Here is an 18,100-nt window from a genome sequence, read left to right as displayed (position 1 = left end):
ACTATGTACAGAAATACTGTGAAGACCATGAAACTACTATAAAGTTACAGCAGCAACAAAGTAGAGCAGTCTAATCCACAATCTGTGGTGGTGTTGTGATTGTCATATTTTGATCATTACTTCCAGTTTTTGCCTTTGCCTTACTTAATACTCGTGTGCAGGCATCTCTTCAGATGTATGGCTTCCTTGGTAGTTGTAATATGCCTACACACAGAACTTCTTCTGACAATCATATTCCAAAAAAAGTTTTCCAAACTAGAGAGCTTTGCTTTTAGCAGCAGTAATAGATGGAACTGCATTTCTGTTACATGAATAGTCCTACAGTAGCTCAGCTGATCTTCCAGCTGCAGACATTCTTGTTTCTTTCAAAAGTGGGGCTACAAACTGTGGGATGATAATCCAAGAAAGCATAGTGACTGTGAAACAGCATAAACCAGAACTGAAAACAGACTCAGAATAAAACATCTCATGATACATAACAGAACAAACACAATGGGAAAGCTGGCTTTAACTAAAGTGATTATTTTAAAAACTCACCAGCTGAATTTTACAGAAGGGACTCAGCTCAGATAAACAGAAAGACTGAAAAACTTGTTGAATGTGAGTTTCACATGCAATTTATAAAAAGGACTCATAGGTGAGCCCAGCAGTGCCTCCCCTGGATTTTTTTCAATTTGTACATTAATGCTATATTTACATAGGGGAAAAAAGCAGGTTCAACAGGAAGAGAAGCAGAATGTTTTCAAGAAGTGACATTACAAACTAAACCCAGTAATGAACGTGTATATTGAATTACTGATATGGCAAACATTGAGTTTAATTAAAGTATTTTAATTTACTATACTGATTTTTAGTTTGCTCACTCCTGAACAGTTAGAATTGTATTATCTCCTTATTAGTAATAAGATTATTGGAAGACACTGCCAGCCTCTAAACTAATGGAGTTTTTAACTACTTTTGCTTTTTATCACAGTTCAGAAAACGAGGTAACAAAATAACAATGCTACTTCCATGTAGAGACATTACAGAAATAAATTCCTGTGCCAAAAAATGTGACAGGACTGATATCCAGGTGCAAAGAGCAAATACTGGATTAGCATCAAAGACCACTCCTCAGAACATACTAGCTTAATTTTAATTTGACATTAACCTCAAGGATCTTGAACAGAAGTGGAAAAAGCTGTGTAATTTTTGGGGGGTAGGTGAAAAAGGGAAAACTGACATATTATTCAGAAATTTGTATCTTGTGCCATTGTTAAGACTTCTGCAAGTCCTCTATTTATTTTTAATTTGTCTTTCCTCATATAATTTAGCATAATCACTAGTTCTGCAGCAGCAGAACCCTTCACGAAAATGAACTATGTTGTAAAGGTATTGCACTGAAAGCACCAGTCAGTAAAAACACAAAAAGCATGCAAACTGGGAAAAAAAACCAACTAAAAAGAGAATCAACTTTATTCTGTCACACTCAGAAACAAGTGATAAAGGCAACACAACGCTGCTTGAATTATTTACTTCATTGTGAAAGCAAATTAGGCCACAATTTTGGAACTGTTGGTAATGGCACATTACACAGTACAGTTCTGTGGTGTTTTCTGAGAGCTGCTTAGAATCAGATACAAGTCTTCTCATGAGTTTAAGCTGGTGGTAAAACAGTAAGCACAACAGTAAGCATAATGATTTGCGGATTGATATTCTTTACATAAAACCACAGTGCTGGTGCTGAGAGTAGTAAACCTAAGCCAAACTAACAACAGAGACAGTTACTGAGACATTCAAAATTAGTTTCCCCACTTGAGATTCAAAAACTACTGTTGTACTGAAACATTTTCAAACATAATTGAAAAAAAAAGAGGGAAGTGTATTAATATTTAAATAACATTTCTTAGCGCTCCTGATGTGCCCTGGATTAGTGCATGAAAATCTGCAATCAGACAACCTGCTATAAAGAAGAGTAGTCAGAAATAGATTTCAATTTTTGAGGGTTATTTTAATATATTTGTTAATTCCTTCTCGATAGGCTGCTGTTGTATTGCTGCAGTGAATTAATTAACAGCAGTACATAAATGTGCTGTAAAGGTAATTTTATGAAAAAAATAGGTAGCTCGGTAAAAATGGTTCCGGTTAGTATTTCAGACCTTGAGTTATCAAGGTAATACACATCAGGAAAGTCCTCAAATTCAACCCCTGGGGACTTCTCCTTGAGGTTGTTTTGTTCTGGTTTTTAACTACATCCTAGCATATAGGGCAATGTTTCTATTTGGTAATTACCAAGCGTTCCATCACGCATTTAGAGGAAAAAAATCAATACCTTATTTTACCTATCACGTCAGTAGACAAAGTAGACAAGAAAAGCCTGCAAAAACACTGGTTTTAATAGTCACTGCTATTATATGTAGAAGGCTTCCACCTACTATGAGGCAACGGAAACATTTCAGTTACCTTGAGTGCTAAAAGGCTCTTGTTAATTTCAGCACCTTCCAGTCGAGTCTGCCTATCGGCACTGGAAGTATCTGCTCCTCTTTCATTGCCAGCCAAATCAATCAGAGAAAATTTACCATGCAATTTCCCCTTCCTTCTGAGAATAATTTGAAACACTGCATGGCTTCGAGATGAGTGCGCATTTGCAGATGTCTGGCCAGATGTCCTTTAAACAAGAAAAGAGAAAAGCGAAGGACATGAAGAGGCGAAGTACCACACATGTTAAACACACTAACCCCAGAATGTCATATTTTCCAGGGCAGAACTCTGTTGTTTCTTACATTTGCTGCCAGCACATCCAATACTCTGGTGGACATTTAGATATACATAGTACAATTAAAAGTCTTTTCTCCAACTCTTCAAACAGAAATGGAAGACTAGTAACATTTTACCTGCTTTTTAAAAGCAAGAATAATCAGATATTTGAAGGCTTTGGAATATCAGAGAGCTTACATGTAAAATGCTGATGGAAGTTTTATCTGATCAGGCAGCACTCAACACACAAGGGTAATTTTAAAAAGAATGGATTCTTTAAAAAAAAAGATAAAAATCTGGTGCTTAGCCTCTGTCACTATGCATCAAGGTCTTTTCCAGTTGAAGAACCTGGCAGTATTCCAGATCATAAATTACATGAATGTAAGTCAGTAAAATGCTTACATAATACATGCAGTTCACATCCTGCAGAAAAATCAGTGATTTCTCTCTACCAAACTCTAAATATCTTTACTTAAAAGATAAGGAGACTTCTTACCTGCGCCCAACATCGTCAAAAAACCCACTACGTATGAAAAAGCCATCACTATGAGTAACTCCCCCAGAAAATCTTGTTCTGACTCTTTAATGTACAATGAAACAGTGATTTAAGCGATTGGAAATACCTGCAACTGTTGCCTATTTCGATAAGCTTAAGAACATCTTCAACACACTTGACTTCCCGTTCCTGTAATCCCACCACCTGGACTTGCTGTTTTCCATCTTCTAACACTCTTAATTTTGTCTTTCTGTTCAACAAGTCAAAAACCTTAGGCAGGGAAACAGAACAGTTAAAGGGCAGCTTTAAAAGACAGTTTTGTTTCAAATCCTGTATCAAAATACACAAAATATTCCACAAAAAAACATAATTGGAAGGGGAGTGTAAAGAATTAGTTGAAATTACTTGAAAAGGTTTTAGTACAAAGAGGAAGAAAATCTTGTATGTGACAAGCTCAAAATCTTGTTTGTGAAAAAAATATACCCCCTTCCTCAAAGAAAGATAGAATACTTACCTTGCCACTATAGATCTCAAAAAATGTTGCATACACTTGAAGTTCTAGCTTCTTGTAGTTTGGTTTTTTCAGCATTAAAAAGACATCTCGAGCTGTGAATATATTTCCAGAGCAGTAATAAATCTTGTTATGCATTTTTATTTACTGAAAATCCACTAATACACAACAGACTATTCTATAGCACCCCTCATATTTTGCAGTTATAGCAGATGAGGTCAGTCAATTAAGTCTAAATTGGCATGTAAAATGGGAAGATGCAAAGACCCCAAAATTACAAACCACTTGTTACATCTATTACATCTTTTAAAGTAGTCAAGATATACATTTACTTTTTTGTGTAAAGACTACACATCTAGGCACTACTTTTGATGTCACTAAAGCTCCCCCGTAACAGCCTTATGTTTATGACAGGGAGTAGATAAAAAATTTCTCTCACTCTGCAACAAGCCACTAGACTAATGAAGTCTCACCTGCAAGTGCATATATTCCTTTAGAACAATCTTGGTTCTTTCCTGAAAAGTCACCACCCATTGTCTAAATGAAATAAACACACAAATAAACAAATTAACAAACTACAAGAATCACAGAACTGTAACATAACATTTTCTACTGTAAGAAGTTTATTGCTGACATTCAGAAGAAACACTCACATGGGTTTTTCCACTACCAGTCTGACCATATGCAAAACAAGTGGCCATTCCTCTTTCAAATATGGTCTCCACTAATGGTCGAGCTGTAAACCTTAAATGCAAAAAGACAGCAGTGCTTAAGAAATTACTTTAACACTCTACTCCACAAAGATGCTATAAAGGACAGAAGTGACAAAACTGGTCCTGGTCTTTGAGAGGTCAAAGGACATTTCAGCATTAATTGCTGAACTAAACAGAATACCAGCTCTAGGGCAATAAAATATTTCAAATAAACCAATAAAAGTCACAAGGTCTATCACATTTATCTTACAACAAAATAATTCTCCTTTAAACCCTAAGAAAAAAATGTCCCTGTTTTAATGATGCAACACAGCACAACTTACTACATGCAGCTGAGAGCTCCTTAAAGAAAAAATGAATTGGAAGAACTGAAGTAGAGCAGCGCAGCAGGTAAATACCCAGATTTTGCCAGTACTAAAATTCTGATATTGTTTCGTTTGGGTTTTGTTTCTTTTAGCTTCCAAAATTGGCCAAAAGGACATTGCAAATCTTAGTATTTTCAGAATATCTATACACTGAGAATAAGCTCAAGAAAAAAGGGATACTCAAGCTCTTCAGAAAGGAAAAATAGTTATCTTTGAAGTGTTATTTGATCTGTTAAAAAACATAATTCAAAGTATCATTTTTCTATTTTAGAGAATTATTTTTTACTTTATAGTTCTGACTGTAGTAGCTGATCACCCTTATTAAAAACTCCAGAAGAGGGTAAACCAATGAAAGGAAGAATCTCTATTGAAAAGTCTCTTTTTTGGGGGTATTTACATATGAATTCTCTTTCAGTGACAGAATAATTGTTTACAGAGACATGAAGAATTACACCTTATTTTCATTCCACATTTGAACAAACACAACTTCACTTACAAAAATGGCAAGACTGAGCCATTGAGCAAGCAATGGTTATCCAAACTGCCTGACCAGCACCTCCCTTACTGCAGCTGTTCCAACTTATCCACATGCCCAGCTAACCACGTGGCAGACCAGCTACCTCCTGCAATCCACTGCCATCACTCTGGTTTTATATATATTTTTGTATCTGATTTCCTTTGCTTATACCTTTGTAAGTCCCCTTTACCTTAACCATCTGTTATTTATTGTTTTCTTTTAACTTCCAAATTGGAGCAAGACTATTCTTTGAGTGTTTTCTACCCATTTTACCCTTCTGTCTAAAATCTTTTGTACTAGGCAAAGAGACAGGGAGAGGCATCCTACAATATTTGCTCCATTGGGCTTTATGACTCCAGGAAGCTAGACCAGAACAATACACCAAACTACTCCTGATCAGTCTTAGGCCTTCTTTTTTTGCTCCTTCTAAACACGTACTTCCTTTGTCCTCAAGAGGACGTTTCCCTATTTTCATGTTGGTTTTATATATTAAAGTTCACAAACCCTGTTTACCTAAAAACCATACTCTATTATCTCTGTTTAAATGCATTTGAAATTACTTATTTTCCTGGCTTATAAAAAAAGAGAAATACGTCTTGAAGGCATTTGCCATCTTACTCTTTCAGAAGCCCTTCTTTAAGAACTCAAAAGCATACCAATTCAAAGTAGTGTGTGTTTGTTAACACTAATGAAAGCTTGCCAACTCAAGTGTTGCAGCTCATGGATTTAAAAATATAACTTAAGTAAAATAGTAGTAATTACAACCATGATAATTTAAGAGTCATAAATACTTAAAATACTTTTCTCCCTCCACCTGAAAAACATTTTTCAGTACACAGCAGAGTGAGTAGTTTTAGCATATGGAGAGATATGGAGTTATTTACCACAGTTTCCCCCCCCTCACTGTGATCCTCAGGTAACAGCCACTCACTGTGGCTACTTTGAGCCAGGATCAAAGAGAGATCTCTGTATGCAGGAGGTTTCCTGTGGTTTCCCCTTCACAGAGAACCATTAGGAGCCAGAAGCTCTGGCAGGGAAGGTGTGGATGATATCAACACAAAGGTGGCCTCAGCCACACCAGTATAAAGAGAGGCCTGAAAGAGCACAGGGAACAGGGCCCTGTCTCTACACACCAAGTCTGCAGAACATGTGATGTCATCTGAGGCATGGCTGGGTGTGGCACAGCACCCCACACAGAAGGACACTCAAAGAAGGTGCTGAAGCTTGGCCAGCTTAACCTGGCAGTCCACCCAGAAGAAGCCATGGCATTCTTGAGCACTGCACCCACAGGGTCTGATGCATCCTTGCAGATTGGGGAATGTGCTGCCACCCAGGTACTAGGCTGCAGACTGTGCCCCACTGTCAGATGGGAGTAGTGAGTACAGGTCTGAGGTGTGCTCAGGTAAAGAACCTCCTTCACACAGTGATGGAGCTCCAAGAGGAGGTAAGCAGGTTAAAGATCATCTGGGAATGTGAGGAAGAGATAGTCTTTGAGTCACACTCTCCTTCCTGTGACAGAACCCAAAGCTACCTGTTTCTCATTTCCTGACTAAATAAAGTGACTTGGTGACAGAGGGCAACAGCAGAAAGCTCTTGCCAGACACAACAGACACCACAAGCACATACCCTCAATAACTACCCTGCCTTCCCAGCTGCCTTTGCAAAACTGGTACAGTGGAAAAGGAAGCAGACAACAAAGATGATAGATCACCCAGAGTGGAGAAGCTGCTAAGGTTTAGTCTGTCCATACCCTGCATCAAAACCTCTTCAGTTAATAAAAAAGAGGGGTCAGTCTCACGAAGAGTGGAAGGCCCAATATTCAGGCCAGACCTATGTCTTTAGGAAGTCTGCCACCTCCCAGAGGCCCAGGTTAGCGATGTGGGGAGAAAGCTTCCTTCCCCAGTGCAGCCCTCAGACTACTATCCACTGCTGATCTTTCAGGTATGCAGTGACAAAGTAAGAAATCCAAGGGCAATGCAGGGACTTCAGGGCATTGGGACAACTGGGATCAGGAGCATAAGCAGTGTTCTCCTGTATCACTCCAGTTGAGGTGAGTGATGAGAGAATCAATTGGAAAAGTCAACAGATCAATGCCTGGCTCCAAGCTTGGTGTCACCAGAGGGCCTTAGGGTTCTTTAATCATGGATTGATTTACAGAACACCAGACCACAGAGCAGATAGACTTGCTGCGAAGTGGGAAAAGGATCCTAGCCTAGAAGCTAGCAGGATTCCCTGAAAGAGCTCTAAACTAGATTGGAATTGGAAGAGGGAAGGGCAGAAACTGGGACTTCTCACTACAAACAAGTTGCAAGACCTTTGGAACAACTAAACGCACTAATGCTGACTTGTGTAACACAGCACAGGAAACAAACAGGAGGACATGGAAGCCACTGTCTATCAGAAAAATTATGACATAGTAGTCATCACAGAAAGGTGGTAGGATGTCTCAAAGACATTGTGCTACAATGGATGGCTACAAACTCTTCCAAAGGGACAGGCGAGAAAGAAGAGGTGATGGAGGGGGCTTGCATGTCTGGGTGTGTTTTGATGACAGTGATGGTAGAGTTGAGTGTTTATGGGCAAGAATCAGGAGGCCAACAAAGTCGATATCCTGGTGGTAGTCTGTTATAGACCACCCAATGAGGATGAAGAGGCAGAAATACAACACTGCAGAGGGAACAGTCCCAGGAGTTCCTAGAGCATGTGGATGCAGAGCCAACTAGGGAAGGTGCTTTACTGAACCTGCTGGTTGTGAACAGAGAAGGACTTGTGGGTGATGCAATGACTGGGGGCCATCTTGGGCACAGCAATCATGAAATGATAAAGTTCTCAGTTGTTGATGTAAAGACAAGGTCAGCAGAACTGACACCTGAGACTTTGTTGGGGCAGACTTTGGCCTGTTTTGGGGACTGGTGGACAGAATTCTTTTGGAGGCAGTCCTGAGGGGACAAGGAGTCCTGGAAAGCTGGACACTGATCAAGAGGAAAGTTTTATAGGCATAGGAACAGGCTGAATAGAGAGGTTTTGTTTCAGCTTGGGGAGAAAAAGGACAGCTTATGCTTGTTGGAAGAAGGGGCAGGTAACTCTGGAAGACTACAAGATTGTCACAAAACTATGCAAGGAGAAAATTAGAAGAGCCAAGCCCATCTGTAAACTCATTTGGCTTCATCTATTAAAGAGAACAAGAAATGCTTCTACAAATGCAGTAGGAACAAAAGGTGGACTGAGGACAATCTCTATCCTTTGTTGGATGCAGGAGGGAACACAGTGGTCAAGGATGAGGAAGTGGCTGAGGTACTCAATACCATACCTTCTTTGCCTCAGTCTTTAGTAGTAAGACCAGATATTTGCTGGATACCCAGGCCCTTGAGCTGGAAGACAGGGAATGAAGGCCCCATAGTCCGAAAGGAGATGGTTAGTGACCTGTTTTATCACTTACACGCATAAGTCTACAAGGCCAGAAGGCATACATCCAAGGGTACTGTGGGGAGCTGGCAGAAGTGCTCACCAAGCCACTTTCCATTATTTAATAGCAGTCCTGGTTAAGTGGGGATGTCCCAGCTCACTGGAGATTGACAAATATGACTCCCGTCCACAAGGAAGGCTGGAAGGAGGATCCAGTGAAGTATAGGCCTTTTAGTCTGACCTCTGTGCCAATGGAGCAGATCATCCTGAAAGCCATTATGCAGCATGTGCAGGGCAACCAGATGATCAGGCCCAGCCAGCAGAGGCTCATAAGTCCTACTTAACAAACGTGATTTCTTTCTATGACAAGACACACGTAGTGGAGGGATAGCTGTGGGTGTTATCAGGACTTTACAAAAGCCTTTGACACCATATCCCAGAGCATCCTCCTGGAGAAACTGGCTGCTTATGGCTTCGAACAAGACAATTTGCCGGGTTAAGAACTGGCTGGATGGCCAGGCTCAAAGAGTGGCGGTGAATGGAGTTACATCCAGGTGGTCGCCAGTCACAAGCTGTGTTCCCCTGGAATCAGTATTTGGGCCAGTTCTCTTTAATACCTTCATCAATGATCTGGACAAGGGGACTGAGTGCACCCTCAGTAAGTTTGCAGATGACACTAAGTTGGATGGAAGTGTTGATCTGCTTGAGAGTAGGAAGGTTCTGCAAACAGATCTGGGCAGACTGCATCCATGGATCAAGGTCAACTGTATGAGATTAAACAAAGCCAAGTTTTGGGTCCTGTAGCTGGTTCACAACAACTTCATGTAATCCTATAGGCTTGGGGCAGAGTGGCTGGAAAGTTGCCTGTTGGAAAAAGATTCAGGGATACTGGTTGACAGTCACCTGGACATGAGTCAGCAATGTGCTCAGGTGGCCATGACAGCCAAAATTACCATTAATGCATTATATAACCAGTGAAAATTGTCTGGAGAAAATGCTATACAAATTTAAAACATTATGCTCACAAAGATAAAAAGCAGAAGGAGGGAGATTAGAATAAATGCTAGCTAAGAAGCATGCATCACAAAACTACACTACTCTTCCAGAGCTTTTCAGTATTAAGAAAGACAGCCATTAGAGAAAGAAATCTCAAAGGCACAGTTTTGCTGCTTGACATCTTTTGTTAGTGTAAACTAACAGACTATATACATTTTCTTTTCATCATTTAAACGCACAATACAGAAGTTTTACTTTTCAAGGCCTTTTAACAGCTTTTGGTTTTTTTTTTTTTTGTATCCACCAACAGGATGCCAGTGTGTAACATTAACAAGGACACAATGCTAACTTTTGGTTCCTGGTCATTGGATTAAACCCAAGAATTAAGGCATTTCTCTATCAGTACTCTTTAAGGTTACAGGAAATACTTTCCAAGAATAAAAAAAAAATATTATCATCAGATTCCTTTTTAATGTCAATATACCCTGTACAAAGCTTCACAGCATTTACATTGTGTGCCAAGAGTGACCTAATATAGCGTCTAACCTTGCCTCCTACTGTGCTTCTTCCATTCAGTAACTTGTACTAGATGAAGAGCTACTTCTAAAAGCATTTTTAAAAGTACTGTGTGCATTATTCTGCACCAGCTGTGGAATAAAAGAAGACAGAAGAATAAAGGAGAAAATGGAGATCAAATACCTTGGGGCTGAAAGTAAATGTGTGTCTTTGTTGCGGTTGTTTTTTTTTAAACCAGAAAGATTCGGCATTTTGAGCAAAATAACTTAGCTCCATGCACCTCCACGTTACATCAGCCAGACTGCTTCCAGCAGCCATGCTGTCTCAAGCAGTACAGCAATATAACTGTTCTCACTTTTTTTGGTAGTTTCCCCAACCTCTCCTGATTTCATTCCATCTCTATTATCTTATACCGAAACTGCAAGCTCTTTGAGGCTGAGGCTGTCCTTTTCTTCAATGTTTCCTGAAGACTAAAAGCCATGACTCCAATTCCTCAGGTGCTGCTGGCATACATAAATAACACAAAAACACAGAGGCAAATGGAGAGCTCATGAAGTTGCTCAAATATGAAGTAGCTGTGGAGGCAGGAAACTAACACTGGGGCCCGAAAATCAACAGGGCTTGGAGGAGGACTGAGAGCAAGATAGAGGTTAATAGCAGTGGAGATGACATTGTAGGTGAAATATTCAGGATGAAGAGTTAAAACAGAAGTAAACAATTAAAAGAATGGTGGTAGAAATACACATATGTGGTAAACACAGAAGTAAAGTCCATGAGTGAGGTAACACCACAGTTATTGACATAGGAGATATATGAGGAAGGAGATTCACCAAAGAAAAAATAAAAAAAGCATATTCACATACCTGTAAATCATTTCATTAGGAGCTGAATCATCAAAGGCATAATCAAAACGAAAAGTTTGGTTTTCTAGGTACCTTGTTAAATCCACCTTTTGTTTTGGTTCATGTACCATCACAACATCTTTACTGGGAATTGTTATTACATCAAGGTCTTTCATTAAAGTTTCTATAAAATAAGTGAAATAAATGTTTAGCTAGCAACACACAACTATGTTTTACATTTTTTCATTGTTTACACTCTTGTAAAATTCCAGATAACACATTCCTCCAAGTAGCAACATTGCAATGGATTTGGGCTTCCACTGCCTGGATAGTAATTTACTAAGTAAGAGATTTAATTCTTGAAGTCTGGTCATTCTACGAATCACTAGAAACCAAAGGTAGGTTGTACAAGGATTAGAAAAGCTGAGATCATTAATCCTAACATTATCATTGTAACTCGTAATCTATTCTATACAAAACACTTTCCTTTCTTTTTCCTCGAGGCTGCTGTACTGTTTTACAAGTTACAGCTATAACCTTTGAGTTACTTATAAAAACTGGATGCTGAAATCCTATAGTGCTTGGACTGCAAAACTTGAAAACACAAAGCAACTAATTTCCTCACAGTAACCCTATTTCAAAATTGTATAATTTTATTTTCCCTAAATCCTTAATGTTACAGCCATATGTTCACAATTTGCTTTCATTCTACACAGACATTTTTGTTTGTGTATTCTTCCTAGTATCTAATGTATACATCTGTAACACAGAATTTCTCTAAAGTAAAATCTTTTCTGAAAATTATCTTCTCAGTGAAAAAGCTGAACACACTAATGATCCTTTCTATCACTGGGAATGAACAAAAGCCATCTACATGTTATTTCAACAATGAAATTGAATTGTAATTACTACATGGCACCACAATTTACTGATAATTGTTATATGAGGTATGAGTCAGCAAAACCGAGAACCCAGTGGTCCATGATATGCAGAAAAATAAAGTGCCTTTGTGTGTACAGTCAGACTCACTAATGTGTCCCACTTGGACTTCTATGAAAAATTTTTAACACATGCAGTTCAAGAATTTCATGTGGCCTTATACAATCAGAAATCCTTTCATCAGCTAACACATTGTTCAAACTGTACAATGGTTACAGTTGCATGACATTATACACCAACACAAACAGGCATTCAAGTCACTAAGTAATCTTGTTTTTTTTCAGTGGCACTGCAACAAAATAACATGCAATTACTCTACAGTAGCCACAGAGGAAATAAGGAACAGGGATCAAAAGAGCTGCACCATGGGAAACTCAAAGCAGCAATTTTTTTTTAGTTTAAGCAGACAAAAAATATTTTTCTTAAACACTGTTTGGAATATTAAATTTGGCTGATACCAGGTATTTGTTATGACAACTTATACTCCTTATTGATGAAACTTTTGAATAGTGTCTCTGAAATTCACCATAAATTTCTTGTATCACTGAAGTAAAATCTTAAAATGTCAAGCTGAACACCTACTTCCTCCAAAAAAGAGACACAGAACAACAGATGCAGGGAGCATCTTAAGATAATTCTGTATGTCACTGACAAAACAAAATACTTTTTTCCTCTGTAGGTGGTTACACACTAGTATCTTTGATTCTTTTATACCCTTCAATTTGAAAACATGGCATGGGAAATAGCTTCTTTTGAAATGTGTGTTTGCATAAGATTGCATGGTGTGAGTTCTAGATTACCACTGTATTTCACCCTCTGCTTATATTACTTCATTAATACTGTTCTATTATCATTTATTCTTAAAAATGCAAAATTGCCTTATCACCATTCTCATTTTTACTTAGTCACTTTCCTACAAACACCTCAGAACTATCCTTTTAATGGCTTCAAACCAGTAACATGTGAGATACATATCTTCCAACCTAAACCATTCTATGATTTTGTAGAAGGGACCTTAAAGCTCATCCAGTTCCACCTCCCCACCATAGGCAGGAACACCTCCCACTAGAATAGGTTGCTCAAGGCCTTATCTAACCTATCCTTGAACACCTCCAGGGAGGGAGCACCCACAACCTCCCTGGGCAACCTGTTCCAGTGTTTCAGCACCCTCACTGTAAAGAACTTCCTAACACCTACTTTAAATCTCCCCTCTTCCAGTTTAAACCCATGACTACTCATCCTGTCATTACAAGGCCTTGCAAACAGTCTCTCCCCGGCCCTCCTGTAGGCCCCCTTCAGATACTGGAAGGCTACTACAAGGTCACCTCAAAGCTTTCCACTTCTGAATTCTGACTCTTGTCCCATGACACTTTGGAGAAAATGAAATTACAATAAATGAGAGCACATTCAGTGCAGGTAGAAGGTGACATTTTCTCCAAAAGTATCTGATTTCTAAGTCATCTTTTATTAAAGATAATCTCCAGTTCTCAAACATAAATTCATATCTATCAGACTTGTACTTTGAATGCCCTCATTACATAGAGAGTGCAAAACGGTTTCAATCAATCCTTTTTTGAGATTATGCATTTCTTTCAGATCAATAAAAGAAAATAACCAAAAAGCAAGGAAAAAGAAAAGAGTGTAAGTAAAAATGAAGAAAAAAAGTAAGGGATGCAGCAATATGGAGGAAAAAATTGACTAAAAGCATATACAGGTATCAACATTTTCCCTTTTCCATACAGCTTTGTCATTTTCCTCTGGATATGCTCCAGACAATTTTCAATGTGTAGTTCTGACAGTAGAGAAATAATGCATGTATCCCATCTTGTTTCAGAGTCAGAGTAATGTTCTTTTAGTCCTTCAGCAAAGCATAATACAATAGAATGAAAAGGAAAGAAGAGTCTTTAAAAAGAAAATCAGATTACTTAATCTCTGAATTCAGATAGGCTGCAATCCAGAAGCATTGTATTCTTAACTTCCCACTGGGTAAAGAAATTCATAGGAAGACTGGGACATAACTAGAGTTGAAAATTTGAATATTTAATGTTTTTTTTTAATATGAACTCCAGGCTGTTGAACAAGCATTAAAAAAACCTGTGACTCTAATCATATAAACAAAAAGTCACTAAGGAGTCATTCCCCTACATAATAGTTTAGTGGCATTTCATATGCCATAGTTATTTAGCTCGGCCCTGAGCAGCAGCTCCAGGATATACGTGTCTAGTTTGTACATAACCCAGTAGCCCTGCAAGGATGTCTTGGATGCATCTGTGCACTTAACATTGTCCAGATGATGTCAGTGTTTAGGAACCTGACTTACTTCTTTGTTGTCTGAGTCAAGACCACTTCAAAGTACACACACAGATAAGTGTATGAAAGTTTTCACTGGGTAGCTCTCTGCTCAGGAGAACACACAAAAGATTATTTAGAAGAATGGTGATCCTAGTGTAGTATAAGAATACTAAAGAAATTATAGTAAATACCCAGATCAACTAAACACATCCTGTCTTGGAAAAAAAAAGTGCCCTCTGCACCTCAGCTCCCAGTCCAAAAGTTGATGGTTAAAGTATGTTTCTGCCCATGTTTATCCAGGTTACAACGAATCTATGGTCCATCACACATACTGTTTAATACAAATTTCACCTCCGATCAGTATTTCTAGATCTCTTTAACACAAATAATATTACCATCAGAAGCAGCTTTTCAGAGAAAATAAAAACTTCAGCATAATCTTCAGGGCTCCTACCTTTTTTATTGAGTGGTCGTTTTCGTACACAAACACATATCCTGTGCTCATCAATCTGCAGAGGAAAAGATCTTTCAGTGAACCATACCCCAGTTCTGGTTACACAATATTTTACTTAATTTTATTTTAATTCTCAAATTAACTAATCATATAAAGAAAGAGAAATTTCCAAAACAGTGAGTCAACTGAATACGTAAAAGCCTCTTGTGTCTGTACATTAGCCAAGAACCCAAAAAGGAGAATCATACTCTAACAAAACTCTCTGCAGACACAAACCTAATCCTGTGCAGCAGCAGGTACACCTTGGAATAACGCAAGCAAATCCAGCTCTAACACGATGGATATGCTAATGACAGAAGCTGCCATGATCTCCAACTTCCACACAGATCTTCATCATTTAAGGACTCTGTTCCTCTAACTTCTCTTCAAACAGAAGTCCCACACTGCCTTCAAATATAAAATTTTTTCAGAGTAGCTTAATGATTTTGTGTACGCATCCCCTAGCAACCCAGGCAAATGTGCAACAGTGTCTGACTCATTAGTATATTGCTATTATTTTCAAGTAAAAATACATTTAAATGACATAATAATTTAGTAAACTAGGGCTTCCAACACTTGACTTTAATATCATCAAACTACTGATGAAAGCATTCATGCTATAATGAATACTAATATATACATTAAGATACTTCTTACTACTTTACAGACAGAAGTATACATCAAAAAAATTTGGAAATATTTGGCAGAACCACAGAAGGGTAAAAAATTCCGATATTGCTGAAGTACTTACAGGATCTGCAGTTGTTAGTGGTCTATAATCCAGACTTCCCCTGAAATCTCTTATCATGCACATAATTTCATAATTTGGGTTTGTAGCATCAACATCCTAAGGAAGTAAGCAACAGAATTTCTATTTTTTTTTTCTGAAACACACTAGTGACAGTGTTTTCTGCATCACTTACAAGAAAAACACACATTAAGTGAAATCTTACTTTTCTCTAAAAAGCCAGAAATGTCTTACATGCAAGTCTTATGCCTTTTTCTGTTCTTATGTAGTTTATTTCATAATCATAAAGCAAAACAATTGTATACTTTCTATTCCATGTTTCTGTTTGCCATGCAATAGAAAAGTCCTCACCTTTTAACTGAGGACTCATTAACTGCATACTCAAGAGAAATCGCTCCCACCTTTGCCAGAGTATTCACACTAAGGAAACACCTCTAAACAACTACAGTCAATGCTTCTTAATCCGAGATAAGGCAATCCAACATTACAACGGTACAACACACACCACAGAAGACAATGCAGGCAGTCCAGCTGCTCTCTAAGCACAACCCTGCTGAATCCAAATGAGCTAAAGGGAGCTTGGCTGTATTACTAGTCCTGAGTTAACTCCCACAGTTGCTTGGATGCATTGGAAACACTTCTAACTCTTAGACTCCCCAAAACCCAGAAACAATCCCAAGGATAAACACTAAACCACATCCAGGCTCAGAAGCCTCCCCATCCCCAAACTTGAAGCCATCAGTACCAGGGTAAATGGACACACACAAGGCCATGCACAGATTCCCCTTCCATGCCTTCCTAGGCCTCCTGTGAGCTGAGCCGGTTCTCTGCAGAATCATTCAAACACTCTTCCTGTTACTTCTCTCCATAAATGTTCATTTTAATTGCACTGCAAAACACACTGCTGATGCTGCACATAGCCAGTCCTGGTGCTCAGACCTTAACAAGTTTTTCTTAGGTCCCCTCAAATCATGTTAAACTCTCTTCTAGATCACAGCTGGTTGTGGAAACAGCACAGCCACTCTCAGAAAGCACTGCATTGGAGCTAACAAACTGAAAGGGCGTCAGCAACACACAGCTGATCCTCACCTCAGATAAAACTGTGTCCTGGTGATCATAAGTTCACTGTACCTTGATGTGTTTCACGCTGGCCACAGTGAAATAAGAAGTGCTAAAAAGTAATACCACACAAAATGCATTCCCACTGAAGAGCTTCCTTCTAACATTCAGAAGGGAATATTGTTTATTATGGACAAAGTGTTTGTCTAATATTCTTCTCCACTAATAACTGTATTCCACAACAACAGAATACCTAAAGCAATAGGAAGCACAGGTACATACAGATCACCAAGACAAAGAAAGCTTCCTCTTTTGGAAGTTTAAGACTCAGATACAAATGGAGCAATAAAACCAAAATTTTAGGTGTAGTACCATGTCAAAGTACTTTAGTACATAAAGCCAAAAAACCCCAAACATTTATTCCTCACACATAAAGACACAATAATGTTTTGCAATTGTGTAAATGGATGGAAATGAGAGAGCATGGATTCAACATAGGTGACTTTTAGATCAACTTAGAAATACCATTAAATCATACAGAAAACTCACTGAATTACTTGGTGGTGACACTTCAGTAGCAGAATGGTAGTATCATCTCTTTAGAAACATATGCACAGGGCTGCCAACAAAACTACACTACTAGTTTTGCTAATGCTTTTATACTGCTGTGACAGAACGTCACTTATTAAGAGATTTTTCTCACAGGATTCACAATTTAATTTCTTTCACACAATTTTGCAAGAACTTGCTGCCAAGCTGCTTACATGACACAAACAGTGTATAGACTGGCTTAAAGGAAAAAAAAAAAAAAAAAAGTCACTGCTCAGACTTGAGCCTTAATTAGATCTCCTGCAAAGCATCAAACATATGAAGAAAAGCTTATCATAATGTTGTAATCCTGTAGTTTAATAGACCTACCTGAAAGCCAAAGTTTATATTTGGAAAATAATCAGTTTTCCCTAAGAGAGAATTATTATCCATACTTGATCTTTAAAGAACGTGTGTCAATACAAGCAATTATAAGCTGCAATAAGAGGAGGGGGGATAAATTGTCTTAAGTAATTGCAATAACAGCAATACAAGTACCAAAAGATTTATCAAACCTGTATACAGCAAGATATCATTTCTAGACTGCTACAGTTCACAAAAAATATGAGAGACTGAAAAGTGCAATCATTTTGCAAACTTTTGTAACATTTTTTCCATCTGAGCTAAAAATACTAACCTGAGCTCTTTTTTCTCTAAGTTCTTGCTGCTGTAACCTTCTTTTTTCACGTTTCTCTTGTAATTTTTCAACTTCTTTCACACAGTTAGATTTTCTGCGTGCTTAAAGAAAACAGTAACATCTTAGAATATTTTACGTTGCATTATAGCATATTAATTATATTATCAATAACTAGAATGCATTTATATTAATTGCCTTCTAAAGAAAAATCAGTGTTAGTACAGAATAATTACAGCCATTTAACTTC

At 38.2% G+C, this 18,100-nt stretch overlaps 1 protein-coding gene across 5 annotated transcripts in view; it reads right to left on the bottom strand.

Moving 5' to 3' along the window:
* The window catches only part of KIF2A (kinesin family member 2A), a 57,779-nt gene that overhangs the window by 16,305 nt on the left and 23,374 nt on the right, over window positions 1-18,100 (bottom strand). For all 5 annotated transcript variants that reach the window (XM_064140687.1, XM_064140688.1, XM_064140691.1 and 2 more), the window contains 9 exons: window positions 17,854-17,954; window positions 15,573-15,668; window positions 14,783-14,837; window positions 11,119-11,281; window positions 4,397-4,487; window positions 4,217-4,280; window positions 3,747-3,838; window positions 3,360-3,502; window positions 2,443-2,647 (listed from right to left, as the gene is read on the bottom strand). In XM_064140687.1, the coding sequence (XP_063996757.1) occupies window positions 2,443-2,647; window positions 3,360-3,502; window positions 3,747-3,838; window positions 4,217-4,280; window positions 4,397-4,487; window positions 11,119-11,281; window positions 14,783-14,837; window positions 15,573-15,668; window positions 17,854-17,954 (1,010 nt within the window). The remainder of the gene's footprint in view (window positions 1-2,442; window positions 2,648-3,359; window positions 3,503-3,746; window positions 3,839-4,216; window positions 4,281-4,396; window positions 4,488-11,118; window positions 11,282-14,782; window positions 14,838-15,572; window positions 15,669-17,853; window positions 17,955-18,100) is intronic.

The sequence above is a fragment of the Pogoniulus pusillus genome, chromosome Z (genome assembly GCF_015220805.1).
Source record: "Pogoniulus pusillus isolate bPogPus1 chromosome Z, bPogPus1.pri, whole genome shotgun sequence".
Classification (NCBI taxonomy): Eukaryota; Metazoa; Chordata; class Aves; order Piciformes; family Lybiidae; genus Pogoniulus; species Pogoniulus pusillus.
Note: the sequence above shows the minus strand (reverse complement) of the source record. Positions and strands in the feature narration are given on the sequence as shown.